This window comes from Pyxicephalus adspersus, chromosome 6 (assembly GCF_032062135.1).
Source record: "Pyxicephalus adspersus chromosome 6, UCB_Pads_2.0, whole genome shotgun sequence".
Classification (NCBI taxonomy): Eukaryota; Metazoa; Chordata; class Amphibia; order Anura; family Pyxicephalidae; genus Pyxicephalus; species Pyxicephalus adspersus.
The window spans coordinates 13,095,067-13,115,076 of NC_092863.1; the positions used below are offsets into that span (position 1 = coordinate 13,095,067).

The 20,010-nt window shown below is 36.4% G+C and overlaps 1 protein-coding gene across 5 annotated transcripts in view; it reads left to right on the top strand.

Moving 5' to 3' along the window:
* Nucleotides 1-20,010, top strand: part of TANC2 (tetratricopeptide repeat, ankyrin repeat and coiled-coil containing 2) — a 251,599-nt gene that overhangs the window by 161,734 nt on the left and 69,855 nt on the right. For all 5 annotated transcript variants that reach the window (XM_072414605.1, XM_072414608.1, XM_072414607.1 and 2 more), the window contains one exon: nucleotides 6,131-6,313. In XM_072414605.1, the coding sequence (XP_072270706.1) occupies nucleotides 6,131-6,313 (183 nt within the window). The remainder of the gene's footprint in view (nucleotides 1-6,130; nucleotides 6,314-20,010) is intronic.

Consider the following 20,010-nt stretch of genomic DNA (forward strand, 5'->3'; position numbering starts at 1 on the left):
GAACAGAGGGAAAATAGGACACATATTCCAAAATAATAAGCACCCACATACTGCATTATGTCTCTATGCCATCCCTCTTCACCATACATGCTGAATGTTAGTTTATGAGGTACATAACAGGAAACCTCTCCTGAACCATCTCAACTTGGATTTACCAGATTTTGAGTCCAGGAACATCCCAGAAAAAAGGTTGTTTACCCAAGATTGCCTTGGAGTTATTTTATAGGTTTGTTTCATATGCGAGTCATGCTGTTATACAAATATACATGTAAAAACAGGTAGCATGACTTTACTTCTAGTGCTCAAACAGAGGAACAGTGCCAAAGAATTAATATATAAATCCCCTTGTCATGAGCTGGGATATCTTAGTATTAACTAATAGTAAAGTTGCAAGACATCGCTCCATTGTCTTCATCCATTAACTGGAAGCTCAGACTAATTGAGACTGTCTTTTTCTAGCCAGTTATTGTTCTTATGTTTTTTTTCAGACGGCTTGGCTTTATTAAAGTGCAACACAGGATTCAGTCCCTGTTCTATTTTGCATCTTATAAACTTCTGTTTAGACTGGAATTTATTTATGACAGAAAATCCAATATTTTAAGCCACTCTCACATAAGTATCCATGTTCCTAACTAAGATTTTAACTAATATAATATGCTTGGTGTGTGTGTGTGTGTGTGTGTGTGTGTGTGTGTTTTAAATGACCTTTTTGTATTTGTTCTTTATTTTTACTATATGTATCAAATTTTTATTATACAACTATTCATTTAAAACATGTCTAGGTTAGCTAATAATATGGAATATACAGAGGTAACCTTCTTAGGTGCACAGTCTGATAAATAATACGTCAACTTGAACAGTTATATTTTTGACCTTTAGATTATAATCTTTTTTTTCAAAATATAAAGCAAGCAAGAGCTGCACTTATAGAAATTTTTTTTTATTTACCAGTAACAAAAGTTATTCTTTTAGTCCCAACCATGATAAAAAAAAAATGTATGTACAAAACCACTGAACATTCGCTTTAGGGAAACATTTTATGGTGTCTCTGAACAGAGAATCGCCAGTCGCCTTCATCCTCATGTCATTTATTTGACATTCTGTTCTATTTTGCATTAATCGTGCAGCACTGTAATAGGGTGACTAGTATTCTCCCTGATGTCATTTATGAAGTGATTACAGTTAGGTGATCAGTAATCTGCCACAGAAGTAAAATAACAGCTATTGGCGCCACATACATAATACAGTGGATCGCACTAGCAGCACAATTATGGTAATGCATTTTTGGCAATAACAATGAACATTCAGATAAAAGTGGAAATGGGCAGATGAGATGTGGTAATCACAGCCTAATCATGGTTTTTAGTTTCTGGCGCCTGAGATGCTACTTTGGGATTCTTTGATGAAAAATATAACTTCTAAACGTTTTCCCTTTTCACGATATTCCAGTGCTGTTAAAGCTTTCCTTTTGTTTTTCTGAGACAACCAAGTTTAGTTTTTGTAAATCACAGGCCATTTTAATTACAAGGCAGGACTACATTTGCCTGGATATTCAGTTACTGTATACAGTGTGCGTGCTGTTTTTGTAACTTTTGTACTTGTCAAACCTGTAAAAATGTATGAAATGTATGTAACGAAATTCTCCTGTTCATTGTTATACACTTTATATAAGTACAACAGGAAATTCTCCTGTTCATACACTTTATATACGGTAAGTACAAGCTATGCACACAAATATCTAGACTACACAAACAGGGTGCTATGGGATATACCACTTATCTAGTATAGGAAATAAATAGGATATTGCTAACCTAATCCCTGTGGAAGAGCAAACCATAGCAAATGCATTAATTTTCTCAGCGTGAGTTGAGAAATAAAGTACCTGCTTGCCCATACACCCTCTCTATTTGTCCTAATGACCATTGTTAAACCCCTGTCCGCCCCACAGACCATTGTGAGAACCCTTTATCAGGTGTTTTTATTGCTACATTTTACCTAATGGCCATTGTCACCTTAACAGAAAGTAATATCCGATCAAAACTGGGATGCAGTAATGGGAACACTGTTTTCAGTGAATCTCCACTCACTTTGTATTGCTTTCCTCCAACTTTTGTGTCCCCTGGACAAAAAGTAAATATCCAATAAAATAAAAATATCCACATCCAATAGCTAATAAACACCCTAAAGACTAAAACCAATTAGCCGCCCTTACTGGCTACAAAGTTAAAACAAAATGTAGTTTCTTTAAATGAACTCTTAAGACCCAATGTTGGGTTTCTAGGCATAAACACATAAACCTGTCATGACATGACATGGTAAACATAGATACAAACAAGTGATGATGTTGGCTTAACAATACAGATCATGTGTTCTGTCATGATCTGTAAAGAGAAGATGAGTGGCATTTCTACAAAAGGCACATTGCCCCTTTTGTTCCAGGATGGGTATAATACCAATGTCTTCTGACTCTTTACTGCAGTAGAATCCTTGAATGATGTACTGTTCTCTGTTTTGTTCACTTGTTGCTGTATTATACAATTCCACTTGTAACAAAGGCTATAAAACTGACGCGTTGAAGTGTCTGTTCATCTGTAACAAGCAATGAAAATTGCATGGATGAGTAAAAATGTATCTTGTTAGTAAAGTATAACATTACATGCTCTCACGACTTCTATTCCCACTACATTACTAAGAACTAGCCTATTCTGGCTGATAAACCTTTTTATATTCTTCCAGCTCAGTTAATTTTGTTAAGTGCTGTGATGTCATTATTTTATGTCTGCTTCCTAGTGCTCTATACCTTTTGCCACAATCTTTATCTTATTAAAGGCTCTACTGTGCTGCCACCTAGTGTATACTTAGGTGCACAACAGCTAAGGTGTGCCCATCAAACATAAACATTGTACATGATGGAAACAGATGTGAAGAAAAGTAAGCTTCTTCCTGTATTAAAAAGGTTAACACAAAGGATAAAAGTTTTTTTTTTTAGATAATTAAAAGGCTAAATTATAATTTAATTATAATCATATTCAGTATTGTTATGAATTAGGGGTTTATCCTAAATCCCTCATAGAGAATTTTGATTTTGGCTATACTAACTTGGTATCTTCAAGTAATTTGTTTGATTAGATGATCACCTATGAGCATTGGAAAAAGGGATCACAAAGGACTTAGAGGACAATTACAAATAACGTGTAACTGTTAAAGTTTTTTATTGTGCACAGATTTTTCTCAGCTTGTTCATGTGTGTTGACCATTTTCCTTGTCATTCTTTATGTCTCGATGACATAAATGGTAAAAATTGGACATTGAGTTTTTAGTTGACTTTGTAGTGAGTGACTGAGGGACTAGGATGCTTTAAAGCAAGGGCAGAGATCTTACTGCTTTTTATAATTGGTAAAAAGTGTCTGTGGTTAGTTAATTGATGGAATCTGGTGGACACCTCAATCAACCAATTAACCACCAGCCCAATATTGTGCAGGTCCCCTTGTTCCACCAAAACATCTCTGAAGGTCTCATACTATTTGGTTCCTAAATGATAGCGGCACATTTTGTAAGTCACATTGCCTCCCCGATTCCCCTTTTTCCAATAGTTCATCTTGTAACACCTCTTTCTCAGGTCATTGGGTCTGATTTATTAAAGCTCTCCAAGGCTTGAAAGGATACACTTTTATCAGTGAAGCTGGGTAATCCAGCAAACTTGGAATGGATCTAGTCTAGGATTCAAACCATTTGCTAGCAAATAGGAAATTACTTTACAGAAATCCATTCTGAGTTTGCTGGATCACCCAGCTTTACTGATTAAATTGTAACTTCTCCAGCCTTGGGGAGCTTTAATAAATCAGGGCCATTGACTCCTGCACACCAAGCCGTAGACATGGAGGCCCGGCCACTGTTTTCCATTGCTCTATGGTCTACTTATGACTCCTAGGCTAGTAGGCTCCTTTAAAAGTAGAGAAGGGATCAACATAGGAACAGCATCACATCAAACTGTGATGCACCATCTTTCCCTACACCTTTGTCTAATGGAAAGTATTTAGTTTTTCAGCAATTTGTACTACAGTAACCTCTGGAGGGTTGGATCGCATAAGTCAGACCCCCCAAGCTTACTGAACATATATACATATTATTGGTTTTATTGTGGTTGCTGATCAGTATCTAATCCTTTTAGTGGGTATTTGGGCTTTTCTGGGACCTGGTGCAGGTTGGACCTACCTACATGGGGCATTAGGTGGGAACAGAATGCTCACCTAGATCAAAGATACTGATGCATTGGTCCATAAGGACATCACTAGACATTACTTCAGACTTAGGGTCTGATTTATTAGAGCTCTCCAAGCCTGGAGAGAATACACTTTCCTCCGTGAAGATGGGTAATCCAGCAAACCTGGAATAGATTTTCTAATAGCCATCAGTTATTTGTTAGCAAATGTTTTCAATCCTGGCCCAGATCCATTCCAGGTTTGCTGCATCACCCAGCTTCACTAATGAAAGTGTATTCTCTCCAGCCTTGGAGAGCTTTATTAAATCAGGGCCTTAGATTTCAACACAGGCAAAATGCCAAACACAGATCTAATTTTCTGCAGGATTAGTTCTACGACCACATAGTAAAGGAAAAGCTCTGCATTTTTTTGCACTTCTTCAAGTGGTGTAAACCTGAATACATGTTAGCACAATTTCGCATGTTCATTTACAGTGATCGCTGGGTTTACAGTATCATCTGGCAATAATGTTTATGAGCTCTTCATTTTAATTCAAACTTAGTTTATAATTGGTTTTGCTTTCTCAAGATCACACATTTGGCTTAGGTGTAAATTTGAGGATGATTTATGAAGCCTATTTAAAATTGGAGCAGCTATCAAACCAGTCTGATATCTTTTGTCATAGTAAATGGCACCTGGTTGGTTACTGTGGGTCACAATTCCAGCTGTTTTTGTTTTCATAAATTTTTCCTAGCCTCTAATTGTGGACGGAACGATAGATACAAACACATGCTCATACCTGAATGCATTACCAAAGTCCTGTGTAAGATTCAATCAACAAGCGATTGTTGGATTTTTAGTGACTTATTTAATTATATTCCCTTGGAAAAAAAAGAACAGCAGACCTCACATAAGAATTCTGAAAAAAAAAAAATTACTAATAATGATCTCAGGGAGCCGTCATTACTGGCCCCTTGGGCCTTCACCCACTCAGTCACAGTCTTTTAAAGTGTTGTTTGGAACATTACTTGCACAGATTAAGCTTTATATCCTTTATAAACACAATTCAAACTCATGTGAACTCCCCTATGAATATGGAGTAGGCCATTGTCTTTTTATTGAGTACTACAATGCCTGCAGAGTACAATGCCTACCTTGGAGCAGCTAGTATGTGTGTTGATCAAAGCAATGAAAACAAATAGTAAGGCTGCATGCAGTTTTGCAGCATCATATATTGATTGCTTTCCCTTTAACATGGGCATTTTGAGTACAATAGTAAAATAGCTAGTAAACTGTGGTTATAATACAAGGGAAAGATAACCCACAGTTTGGCAGAATTCCCAGACTGCTACTATAGCAATGTCTTATCTTCTACCCAAGAAAGATAAGAGCTGATATTTATGTACAATCTTTTGAAAGTCTGTACACATTTGTAGTTATTTGCTATCAATAATTTGACAATCAGCAATGTATTTATAAATAGTGAGCTCCAGTTATTTACATTATTAAAGCGGAGACGTGCACTCTTTCTGCAGATGAAACTCAGTTGAAAATATTTTTTGCTTTGTTTGCATGAAAGGGTATTTCAAATGTAGCAAGAGCTTACTAAACATGTGAACTTTTTTGTTTTTTTAATCACAGTACATGTGTTTGTTTTTTTTTATCCATGATGAAAAATGTTAATTTTTTTCATATTTTCTTACTTACTGTTTCTAAAGAGCAGGTTATGGGATTTATTACATTTATTTAATACATTTTCTTAGTATATTAGACCACAGAACCACAGTATTAATGACTGAGCCCCCATTGTTACAGGAACTGTTTAAAATATGTGTTGGGGCAGTATTTTTCATATTAAATATTTACAATGCAGTTGACTGTTTAAATGTAGTTATTTTATTTGCCATGTTTACCCCTTTTTCATGCAGGTGGCTCTTCCTCTGAAAACGACTGTGCATTTGAGCCCGACTACTCCATTACCCCCCTTCCTGTGACTGAGGGCATGCAGCACATACGAATAATGGAGGGTATGTCCCGTTCACTGCCATCCTCTCCCCTGCTCAGCCACCAAGCCATCAGTGTGCGGCTGCAGCCTGTCAAGAAGCTGACAGGTAAGAACAAAATCTTGTATGTAGGCTCATCTTGAAGTAATAGGAAACTATGTAATGGAACTGAATAGAGGAACATGTGTTTAGGAACCAGCTCCATAGATACTGTGTTATCATAGCCACCCATGGACATTAAGTGTATTATTTGCAGAACTACCGGTTAAAGGGAAAACAAAAACAATTCAGCCAGCATATCTTGGGACTGGTAAATTACAATATTAAATGGTTTTATTACTAAGTGTGACATTGAAAAAAAACTTTCTATTCTCATCCAAACAAAATGTATTAGCACTTTTTATGAATTACATAAGATTTCAGGTTTTGATGCGTTCAGTTAATAAACTGTTCCTTTGATGATCCTTCTCAATATGTAAAATACTAACACTTTTACTTTTTTAGCCAGGCTGGGTTTACTTTTAAACACCTATAAATGTGCATGCAGCTTTCCTTTGAGTTTTGGGCATTTTTAACAGCAAGAACCAAGCTATCTGCAGAAAATGGGTAGAAAAGGTTAAAATGCCTCAAAAAAAACTCTCAAATTGTCAAAAGGTACCACAAACGTTCGAAAACGCTGCAGGGTGAAAGCCTAAATCTAAATGTGCGATAACCGTTGCAAAGTGGGTAAAGAATAGGTACATGGAAATAAACATGCTTTTTTATTTACACACATTACTGATAGTAAAAAGTTCTGTGGACGTTTGTTCTATATAATATAATATTTATATATTGAAGACGCAGGTCAAATTGAGGCAAGAGGCCAACTGCAGGTCAGAATGAACCTAAATTGAACTCTAAATGATTTGCCCTAATACATAAGCCCTGCAAGTACTCACTTATTTGAATACCCATTGGTGGAAATTTATCAAGCACATTAGCTACACAGTTAGACACAGAGTATGCTTAGCAAATTCTCTGCAACAGGTTTACAGTGTATTTCCAACCTGTGCTTCTGATTCCTGGGCAGCCAACTGCAACAGATTTGCAAGGTCGGCAACAGATTTATTACTAAAGATTAGACAGATTTTCATGCTAAACAGACGCTTAATTAGGAAGGGGTCAGTTTTAATTCGGTCACAGTACAAGAGTGGCTGAAGAAGGAATCTATGCACTCTAACCTTGTAATAAATCTGTCACACAATCTGTCTCGCTGCCCCAGTTTTGCACTGTCTTGCTGTGCAACAGATTTAATAAATGGTCCCATTTTATTTTTGCAATTGTATTTTTAAAGCACAACTAAAACCAACATTAAAAAGGCAAATTCCTATGCTACATACGCATGTCAGATTTATATTTCTTAAAAGCTATCTTGTGTGATTGTTTCCATTGTCACTAGAATGATTAAGAAGGGGAGTAGAGAGGACAAGCGGCATCCTCTGCCATAGGAAATGAGTTGTCCTACACTACACTCGCTGTCTTAGGTGACCGCTATCTAGCGTGCGTAGATAATACAGTGTGATACCCAAAGCAGGAAGAACAATTGATTCTAGAATACATTTTCTATTATTATTATTATTAGTATTAATATTAACAAACAGGATTTATATAGCGCCAACATATTACACAGCGCTGTAAATTAAATAGGGGTTGCAAATGAGACCGATACAGACAGTGACACAAGAGGAGGAGAGTACCCTGCCCAGAAGAGCTTACAATCTATGGCAATCCTAGGTAGAACGCATTTACCAGGACTGTCCTAGTCAACACCTAATATGATTCTGAGTCTCCGTGGCTCAAAGAAATACAATCTAACAACTGGTTAGGTTAGGGTAAAAGAACTAGAGGATGACAGATATCCTCCATCCAGGAAATGAGGTGGGATCTATCTGACTCTTCAGCTTTTAATACACACTGTGAAAGGTTAAAGTATGCAGTAAAATAAAAGTAAACAATTTCAGTACAGGAGAGGAGCTGTGTAACTGTGTAAGATTAAAGCTAGGCTGGCAATCCGCTTCAAGCCTCATAATGTAACATCTCAGGAAGCAAAGTATGTTATTTGTTGTTTGAAAGTGGTTCTTATTTTTGGCTAATAGTTTCTGCCTGTCGACCTTGTCTAAGTGGTTAAATAATTTGCAGTTATAGTGGTTTCCAAGTTAAGGAAAGGAAAGCCAGACAGTGTTTGCCAGTAGTAACCATTCACAGGACAGGTATCTGCTGTAGAAAAATGACAGCTGGATTGTTGTTTATTGCTGGAATTGCTGTCAGAAGTAAGACAATGCTTTGTCCTTTGTAAGGTAATTATTTTCCATTTAGGGATGATATCCTGCATGTTTTCCTTGTTCATTGTTTGTGACATTATCTCAGACCGGGCCCAGAAAGCTGCCATTAGCTATAATTTGTCATGTGCTTGTTGCTTAAAAAAGGAACATGCCACTGTTTTGTGCTTTGTATTTTTTAATTGAAAGCTACAAATCAAAAAGTACTGAAATTAATAGTACAAAAATTAATTTTAACATTTCTTGTAACATGTAAAATTTAAGTGTGAATTTTCAGCAATTTGGACTACATATAATTACATTTGATCTGAACTCGCATAATCAATCTTTATCTAAGGCCCTATTTTTATTGCCAACTAGGTAATAATATTTGTCAAAGAGTCTATTCAACATGTTACACAAGCTATCCATCAGTTTATTGTAGAAATTCTCCTGCCTAAAATCAAGCACACAATACCTATTTATTCAACATGTTCAATAAAGGTTTATTGGAAAAAAGGAGTTTCTTCAATCACAGAGCTATACAGAAGAATAGACTAGGTGGGGCTACCTCCTAAATGCGCTGATGTGAATCTCCCAGCATGCATTTGGTAGACAATAGCTAGTTGGGATAGCAAGTTGGCATAAGCACATTAGCTGGAGCCCCACTAGACTTTTTTTTAGACTTTTCAACCACAATGGAAAAGAATAAAAAGGAAAATATTAATAACTGGAGCTGCTGCCCGTAAGGGTCTATACAAATTCAGTTCGGCTGAAAGGTCGGCTTTTTAAAACCTGTGCCCTCCTTAAAGGCTTGAATAGACAATTAATAGTCTTGCATGAAAATGTTGTGTTAGTAACCATATTGCTTGATAAAAAAAAAAGCAAAAAACAAACCCCAAAGGGGTCCCTGATACTGGTGCAGCATAAGCAGAAGAAAAAAAAAAAAAAAAAATATATATATATATATATATATATATATATATATAAAGCTTCATGGAGCTATTTTCCTTAACTCCATTATTACCGAGAATCAGGTCACATGATATCGGCTCTCCAGTGTAAATATTTCCAGCAGAGAACTGATCAGCAGTAATCTATTGCATATTTATGCAGTCTAACAAAAATGTCTACCTGTCTACACTATGTCTAGGCGACAAGCACGTTTCATCTGAAGAGCAGATGGCATTGGTACCATAGCAATTTGTATGAATGATCATTTGCTAGGTAGTGCTGTTTAACACCCAATATTTTTGCACTGCTGTATTAATGCAGTGTATGCAAATTCTTCAGTATTACAAAACAAAAGGTTGAAGCCAAAATTAACGTAGTTGATGGAAAATTTCCGTAGTTGGAAAATGTGATAATGTCTTTCCCTGATTGCTTGGGTTCTCTTGTTGGGCAGTAGTTCATAGAGAGTTAAGGGCTTGCTTATTGTGTTAACTCGTTTGATCCTCTAATGAGGCTCCGCAGGTCTGACTCACATAGAGACGTAAGTTATATATCTCCCAGAGGGACTGCTACGCCATAAACTCTGCTTTAGGGATCAATACACTCTGCAAAATGCATCTCTTGCAGCGAGGCACTAACATTATGCAGGAACGAAGGGTTTTCTTTCTGTTTTAAAATGGTAATACCTTACAGACTTCCATAATTTACAGGGACATGTAGACTGTGGTTGAAAAAGAGGTTTTCCTTTTTAAAGGGGGACTATTACGTGTCTGTGGCATGTTTGCTATACAAAAGATTTCTGTATAAAAGAGTATTTTATTTTTGTTGGCAATATAACACAGTCGCCAAAGGCTGCCTGTTTAGGGTGCAGATTGGCCGTGTAGGGTGGACATGCGATATGCTATCTGTAGCGATTAAAACATCAAAATAAATATACTACTTTCTGCACTACATTTCCTGTGTTTTGTCTCATTATAATGCAGCAAAAAGGTAATAGAGAAAGGAGAGGAGACACCCTTGTTTGGTTCTGCTACAGAAAATATAGTACAAATTTTTAATAAGAAGATATAAGACTATGTAGCAAAAAAGAAAAAAAATATGACCATTGCTCATTGGAAAGTGGTAATAATCTGTCAAAGTTACAATATTTTATTAGGTGTTCATGTGACTCTTGTGTTTATAGGTCTGTAGCTCTGTTAGAATGAATCTATGGAAAAGTAGGGTAATTTTCTATGCTAATTCAAAAAGGTCTGGTTGTTCTACTGTGTGTCTGACAATGGTCATGCCCTCCTTGAATGATTGTTTGTTATGTACAACATCTAATTATATAGGTAATACAGACCCATAATAGATACTTGAATTTGCAAAATTGAGTATCATCGTCTATAATCGGCCTCCTCACAGTTTCTATATAAATTTGTGTTGGTCACATAGGCAAAAATCTTTTCTGCCACTTTACTGATCGTATGAGCCAAGAAATTAGGTGTGCATTATCAATATTTTGCACTTGACAATGATAAAATGAAAAAAATAAAGTGTTCAGCACATTTTTACTTGTACATCTCCTCATGTTTTGTCCCTTTTATTATGGAAATATACCTGTAGATCGTAACCGAAATTAAGTGTGTTCATTCTTAGACAAAAAATGTGTTATGGTAGGATCACTGTGTAAAATGAAATTAGGACTGGTAGGCTGTAATGTATTACATTTTCTTTGGTTCAGATGCTTAAGATACTTCATCGGCGTCGTTGTGCACTTTTTTTGTTAAAGATTATCAGACGGTCGGTCGTCAATTGTTGGTTTCCAACGACAATTATTGCTCGTGTGTCAAACAATCAAACAATGGAGACTGCCTAAAAATGCCAACCTGGCCAATCATTTACCCCTGCAGTTCTCCATGATTATTTCTGATAAACATAGTCTAAGAATAGATAAGCCATTAGTTATCTTGTGTCTGTGGGTGACCACCAGCAGTCTTTCACAGATATATGATTGATCTAAATTGTTCTTTGTGCTACATTATTCAATAAGCCCCCATGTGACTTGTTGTGGATATGTGTGAGGAGACCATTGCATGGGTAGGTGTAGCTAGATGATGCATGTTGCTCTGTGGTAGACTATGCTTCAGATATGTTGGATGATCCCGCATGCAGTGGTGCAATGCAGGCTGAAAAGGTCTTTGTGTAATTTCTTTATTATGCAGCTGTAGCTTCATAAACCTCCTTTGTTACAACAGAGAGAGATTCAGAGAGTATTGTTGCTTTAAAGCAGCATAATCATCTCTACTCTCGCTTATCTTATTAAATATTCTGTCCATGTCCTCGGCTATGGCAGGGAGCAAGTTCAGCACACAGCACCATCCTCTGGATCAGCGCAAGACCTTTCGAGTATCAAGGCGTCAGAGTCTGAGGAGTGACGCGATTATTCCTGGCTCCGCCGCTAGAAGTGGGACCCAGTGACGTACATGGGGGGATGATCATGCTGCTCTGGTCCCAGACATCCAGTTTTTTCCCTCTGCCGCATTACAAGCGTGCGTTGAACATTTGCATTACCCCGTAGCACGGAGGATACACAGACTAGACATATTCCTATTGGTATTGTTTGTGAAATTATTTCCGCTGCTTCTGTGCAGCACATAACCATCAAATCTCCTTTAAAGCCCTCCAGGCTGTGTATCGGAAACATGCAAATCAGTTATAAGAAATTTATGAGGAGCGGAGCTTGAACTGGGCCAATCTTGTTTGCGTTGCATTGTTTGTTAGATTTTATGCTGGAGTGGGAAATTGGGAATAGAAAGCAGTCGTGTTCAGATTTATGCATCTTGACGTCCGTGCTGATTTTTTAGGCAGTGGGGGACACATTCAGCCTTTCTAAATGACCTGCAAGGTTGAAAAATAATGAAAAAAAATAGGAGTCGAGTCTCTCTAGGCTTGTACCCTCCATGCAGGCTTAATAGAATACAATTTCCTGGCGGCACTTTGCTGTTCTGCAGAGTGTAGTTTTACTCTATAATGTGGAGATTGAGATGGATTTAGTAGATTTTGATCTCCAGACAATTTACTGTAAAAGTTGTATAAATGCACTACCTCGGGATCCTGAATCACATGTACTATTATAATTCCATTATGTTGACACAAGGACAGATTGATTTTAAACTGAACATAAATCATAACCTTCGTTTTAGCCAATTAATGGCCAAACCATTTGGTTTTGGTGTTGCTCAATGAACAAGCCCCGGCTGCCTTCTGTATGCTATAAAAAGGAATATAACAAAGACGTTACATAAACAGAACAAATGCCGCATTCTGTCCTGGCTTTCTGAGCCATTAAACCTGTTTTTTTTTTAGAAAAACAGTTTGTGTTATTCTTTATTCCTTAAAATTAGGATATGTGTGAGAATGCTGTTCTTCAAAATGTCTAATATTCTCCATACAAAGCTTAGCAGGAGAAAAGATTAGCCAGGTGGTCAAAAAAGGGAGGGAGATATTCCTATGCTGTATAAAATAAATACAGGCATTTCACAATTTAGTAAAATTTACACAATGGGCCTGATTTATTAAAGCTCTCCAAGACTGGAGAGTATACACGTTGATCAGTGAACCTGGGTGATCCAGCAAACCTGGAATGGATCTAGTCCAGGATTGAAAACATTTTCTAACAAATAGCAAAAAACTTTAAGGAAATACTTTCCAGGCTTGCTGGTTCACCCAGGTTCACTGATAAAAGTGTATCTTCCCTAGCATTGGAGAGCTTTAATAAATCAGGCTCAATGTATTCAGTGCACCTCTGCAAGTCTTTTACATGTCTTTTCTTTTATTCATTCATTCATTCATATATCTTTTTTTTTTCTTATTGATCATTTTTATCACAAAGGGGTCAACATTAAGCTGTTTTGAGCAGAGGTAAGTTAGTAAGTTTTTTTTTTGTTGCTGTTCCATTTGGAGATTAGCCAGTGCTTCCTGCCAAAATAGGATATGGTGATGTAAAATTTCAATATCAAAAACATATTTTTAGTAGTGTGAGGAAGAGCTGGACCTTCTGACATTTAGTACTGCCTGTTCCTTCTGGTGACAACCACTCCACCCATTTCTTGTATGCATTTCACATGGAAAACTTCCTTAGTGAGGTCACAGAACTGTGTAAGTTTGGGTAAAAGGGAATTTTTTTTTTTTAGGTTTTGAATATTGCAAGGAAGGAGTAGAACCCAATAATATTTTTATTGCCGCTTGTGTTTATTCTGGAAAGATTTGTCCGCTATTGATCATAGTGACCAAAACAGAACACAGAACAGAGCAAAATCACCAAAACAGAACACTTTCCTCACCTTTAGTTTAGAGAATGTTTAAATTTCTCTAAACCAAAAGGTGAGGAAAGTGTTTATTGGAGACAACAAAGAAGAAAATTACCAGCACTTTGTGAAAGTTCCTCTAACTTCCTGCTGGACTTCCTCCTGACTGAAAAATCCTCCTGAAATTCACCATATAAGCTACAATCTGATTGTACAATCTCTTTTAGATTTTATAATAACTATTTAGTGCAAGGGCCTGTCTGATTTCATTCAGATTGATTTGATACATTAGGTAGGCCCTCATATTACATCACTTGGTAATTCTAAATTTGATTGTGCAAGGATTGTAACATGTACAAAAGTCCAAAACATTTTTTAGGATACTTTGGGGTCAATTCATAAAGCAGAAAATTCACTTAAACATTCCCTGGTGGGGAATCTTCCAGGTCAATCTGTTTCAATGACAGTGTTTGAAACTCCAGAACTGGATGTTTCAGTAAATGTCAGATTCACTGCTTTAAAAATAGAGTGCAAAAAGTTAAATGGTATATGTAAAACTAAAAAACAAAATAGCTGGACAGTGAAGTTCTTTTTAAAAATAATGTATTTTTATTGTCTTAATTCAAAGAATACAGTTGTAAATATGACACAATTGTATAGATGTGTGGCCTCATAGACAATGTTTTGCAGGAGTGTTGGCAGCCATATACAGCTCACATTTCAGCCTGTTCAGTGTAGTTTTGATTTGAGAAAGATAATTGATCTGCTTGTAGAGATTGCTTTCATACAATGAAATTCATTCATTCAAAATACATTCATTACCTTTTCAATGCAGACGTGTTTTTATGGTAGACATTATATGATTGTTTATAGCTTTTGTACCTAGAAGGGAGCAGTGTGGTTGATTTGTATTGCCGGAAGAGACATTGAAAATTATATTGCAAAAATAATGTACAATCACCTAACTCATATATATTTTTTAACTTCCAGTCTCTAGAATGTTTTTGTATTTTTAGGTTATGTATTGGACATAAGTGTTGGTCTGTGTGATATATTCTGTACAATATACCTACCTCAAAGCAATTTCAGTAATATTTTAGGTTTGTATATGCTGAAACAATCATAGTATTTGCAGCTCTCTTAGCTCTCAACCTTTCTTAGCATTGGGTAGATATTAGACGGTGAACCTCAAGATTTAATAGCTGTAAAGCCACAGGACTACAGGTAGAGAATATAATAGAATCTACACAAATGTAATATCTAAATCCATTACCTTACATGTAGGTTGTCTCTCATAGGTTTATGTGTTGGACCTGTGCATTCCCTTTTTAGAAATGGCATAAACCATTTTCTGCTTTAAGGTAGCCGTTCAGAACAATGGGTTTGGATCCCTTACAGATTTTATCACCATTAACTAAAGCCACATTAATCTTAGTAAGGTTAATTTGAGCTAGTTAAGGGCTGTGATAAATGAAGCAAGTTTATGGTTTTGATGTTTAATGTTCAGCCAAGAATGGCGTCAGAAGTTGCTTTGCTTGTTCGTTGCTGGATAAAGCTGACACTGCATAGTTTATTAATAAATGTTGCAGGGAATACAATACAGAAACAAAAAAAAATCTGATATTTATATACCTGAGTATCCACAACAATACTAGTGCAATGGTAAATAAAAATGAAACGCATGCTACATGTAATAGGTATTTATAGCTGCCTATATTTACGAACTATACTTAGAAGTTAAGTTCTTTAAACATGTATTTGGAATAAAGTGCTTTCTTTGCATTATGCAGAATGACTGTTCTACTACCTTTACAGCATCCATTTAGCATTGGTCGTTGCTATTGCTGGACCTCTAGATTTAAAACTTGTTTCTGGATCGAAAAAGTCATATAGCACATCACCCATAGGGAGATTTTTGTAAAGGTTCTCATTTATCCAGGATATTGTAACTCGAGTAATAGTTGGTCACATTACAGTAACAAGTCCAGTCGAATGTGACTTTAACTTCTGCTAGATACCTTAGGGATATACCTGTCCTCCAACCACCTCTGCTTTGTAAAGTCAGACAATGGCAACCAACTAGCCGGAACATCAGTTAAAATGTTTCTCATTACCTTTGTTTTAGAAAGACAATACCGGTAAACTCACGAAGGACGGCTAAACGACATAAACATCCTGCAGAGCTGATGGTACAAATTTGCTTACAATTTTTGCACACCATCTCTAGTGTTAATTTTTCGCCTTCCAGACTCTCAGGATGAAAATGACTGTTGAGATAACCAGAACTTGTTTTATCTTTGAACTTGTGTCCCTGGCTAGAGTGGATCTTTGCACAGGAACTTGAAAGAGAACAGTTTGGGGAGAAAGGAGGGGGGAGAGAAGCAAAAATAGTACGGGAGTGGGTGGAGGGAGGAGAACGTGTTATAAGCAGGAGGTGGGGTCCCTACAACACTGATCAATGCAGAGGCACAATTCTTTTAAAGGAAGACTCCAGATTGTTTAAAAAGAAACAATACAACGTACAACTGCAACAAGTCATTTTCTTGGTTGATGTATTAAAAAAAAATGCATTTTCATTCAGTCAGCAGTCAATCTTTTTATAAAACTACAGGAATGTAGTTTTTTCCTTTGCAGCTGTAGAAGCAGTATTTAGCTTTTACATAGTGTTTCCCCTAACTCCTGTAATTAGCCCACTGCTTTTTCCAGAATTCTGCATCGATGTAAAGAGTCTTATTGCTGACATCTCCAATAACTTTTCTGCAGGTCTAAAGGGGTGCCGGGGATGTGGTGTTTGTTAAAACAATAAGACTGATCATGTGAGTATAGTGTTTAGAACATTCAGAATAGTTTCATCATCTAAAGAAAAGAAGCAGGCAAGTATTTTATTTATGTTTGTTAAAATCTGAGAAAGCAGTTCTGGGGGGGCATTCTTGGTAACCTACCTTTGTCATGCCAAACATTTTTCTTTAGGAAGGTAGGTAGAGTTTCATAAAAAAAAAAAATACCCACATTCAAATACCCCCTTACCTTCCTCCTCAGCTTTTAATGTATATACACAGTGAAGATGCCATGGACATAATAGTGCCCAAAAAAGGTCTGTCGATTATTGCCAACCTTACTCAGATATCCCCCTTCCTGTATAATAACTCTTTATTACCTTAAAGCAAACTTTGTTTTTAGGTCTGTTTTAAGATTTTCAATGTTTGTTAAAGTTGGTTACCAAAACATTTTGTCATTTTTTGTATTTCTTTATTAGTGGTCCTAAATCTGAGACCACCTTCAAATTAACAACATTCTATATATCTATTAAAAACCTTGTTATCGTTCTCTATTCCTGGTGTGTTCAGTTTGTCCTTCAGACTTTCTCCTCTTTGCAGATGTTTCTCCTTTGTTTTCATGGAGATTTCACCATTGATTGCAAGAGAATCACATTCAGTTAGGTGCTGATAATTACACTAACTGCAGGGTAATTAAAAAAGAGTTGGTTGTAAATTTCTTTTGATGTAATTACCGTGATGTATACAGTGACTTCAGCTACTTTGTGTTTCGAATTTCTTAATTAAGCCCAGGTCCCTATGGGACGCAGAATTCCAACAGCCACAGACACAATGTGATTTGTTTGTATCCCTCAGTCTTTTGATAATGGATTGTCATAAATAACTCTGGGTCATGTCTGACAGCATCTACTGTCCATTATTGATCATTTGTCTAATCCTTTGGCAGCAATTTTGGTCACAATCCATCCCCTTACACATTGACCTACAAGATAGACATGTTCTGTTCTGGTTAATATGCATTTTTTTTAATGGGATTGTATGCCTACTGCTGTATTCCACTCGTATTCATGTCCTTTTGAATTAATATTCCAGAGGGTCACTCAAAAAACCCATAACTATTAAAATTCCATTGATATGCCCAGAGACAATGAAAAATACTCTGATCTTTAATTCTCATGTAAGCCATGACCTCAACCTTTCCTGTCATTGAGTGTTACCTTATCTGCAATCTTTGGTCCTATTCTAGAATTGTATTTTCCTATTGCCATTTATTGATCCTGGGAGTGTTGTAGGACCTCTGCATTGACACTGGATTTCCACCTAAGATGATCATAAACGATTGTCTATAGCAATAATAGCACATGTAGGGACATTTAAGGTGATACCAGTGTTCATTTACCTCCAGCAACATTAGGGGCATCTTATTCACAGTTGTTTTAAGGTAACAGGCGACTATCTAAATGTTTTCTTCCTGGTAATGCAGAATGCATGGCAGCCACCTGTAAAGGAATGAGAACTTGTATTAGGCAACATATATGCTAGTTGCATTTGGGTGCCAAATATATTTGTCGTATTACTGAGAGAAAACCATAATGCATTCTTAACGATCCTTAGTCCTAACTACAGAAACTGCAGGTTTCTCTATACATGTCAACATATACCAAATTGTGTGCGATAGTTCTTTTACAGACAGTCAAAGATTTGATTTTATTATATCGGAGAACTGTAGAGAATGTTTACCATTCCATACAAAGCAGTTTTTTCCAACATTGCTGCCTTATTAACAAAGGGATAATTAAAGGACTGTTCACATATGTAGATTCCCCTTAAGTGACATCATATTCATTTCCAATTCATCAATAATGCAATCCACAATTGTGGTGGACAAATGCTTTGATAAAATCAGTTACAGTAGCCATAAAGAGAAGAATATTGTTTTATCATTCTGCACTGCGATTTGCACTGGGATAGATTACAAAAAAAGAGTACATCTGATACATCCTCCCATTATCCTGTACAAGTTTTCCTGTTATTTCCACTTTGTAAAGGGTACAATGTCTGTGTACAGCACCTAAGTGAAGTATATTGCTTGTGTAGAATTCCAACCTGACACATAAACATTCCAGGGTCTGTCATGTTGCTTTGTGCCATTCAGAGCATTTAAACCTTGTGACACACAGGACCTATGCATGCTTTGATATAGAACATATTCTGATAATGAAAGCCATGGCACCTAGGAAACATTGAATACTAGTGGAGTGAGCCATGACTCCAGGCAATAATGGAATCGCTGTAAAGCACCTCAACTCTTAGAATGTAGCCTAATAAACAGCTTGTGCTGCAATGTTTTACTACATTAATCTGAGACTGAGTTCCATGAACAGAGGGGTCACAGCTCAAGGTACAGAGGAGGTGCACTTTATTAACACTCGCTTACTGCTATACCGTCAGTGGGCGAAAGCCTCCCTCTCTTCAGCTGAATAATTTACTAAGTGCAATGTTACAGCAAAATGAGACACGCAATGTTTGTGACCTCAGAGAAATGAGGAGTGTAAAAGCATACGGTGAATCCGTGTGTACTGAGGTATTAATCAGTTCTTTCTTTGCTTCTTTTTCCTTTGGTGCCCATATCACACTTCTGCATGTTTTGCTTTTCGTTTTTCCTTTTAAGTTTTAGAAATCAGCACTTTGTATTTTTTCCCACACATTCATCTGGATCAGCAAAACATACCTATAGTGATAGAGACTCTGTAAGTAACTGAAGTTATGTAACTTTCTGGGTAGCAAGCTCACACTTGCCTATTGTTTATCAATACATACATGGCAAAATCTTATTTCCATGTTATTATTAATATTATTATATTAATAATAATAATAAATTACAAAAGTTAAGTGGGGTGATATTTGTGTGTTGTATGCATGTGTGTTACTGACATTCTGCTTTGTATCACTGGAGCTATATTAAGTGTCTTATTTGTTGCATTTGGTAGTTTCTGTCTATGGCTGCTACAGTTTTCTAATCTCTAATGCAAATGCATATCTTCCTATTGTTCTATCGCAGCTGCAAAAGCATTATTTCTATGTTGATAGTTTTTTTTTTTTTTTTTTTTGCTACGTTGTGCTCAGTTTGAGAGGTTTCCTTCAGTTTTTTGAGCTTCTTCTGCTCTATCAAATAAATCATTTTTTATTTGTGTTGCTGATTTGTCTGGAAAAACCCGCACGGTTCTATGGAAAGTGAAAATAAATATCTAATAGAGGCCCAAAACTGTACAGGATCACTATTTTTTTCCCTACCTCTTTAAAATGAAGAAAAAAGTTTCTAACTAACTTGAAAAAAAAAAACTGAACAAAATGAATACCATTTACTTATTTGTGCAACAGTTTGCCCTGATTTTGGCTTTAGTCTGTCCCTTGTTTTCTTATCTGGCATGTTTAAGTTATCTTAAGCTACGTACACACTTCCAATTATTATCGTTGGAAGAGGAACGATC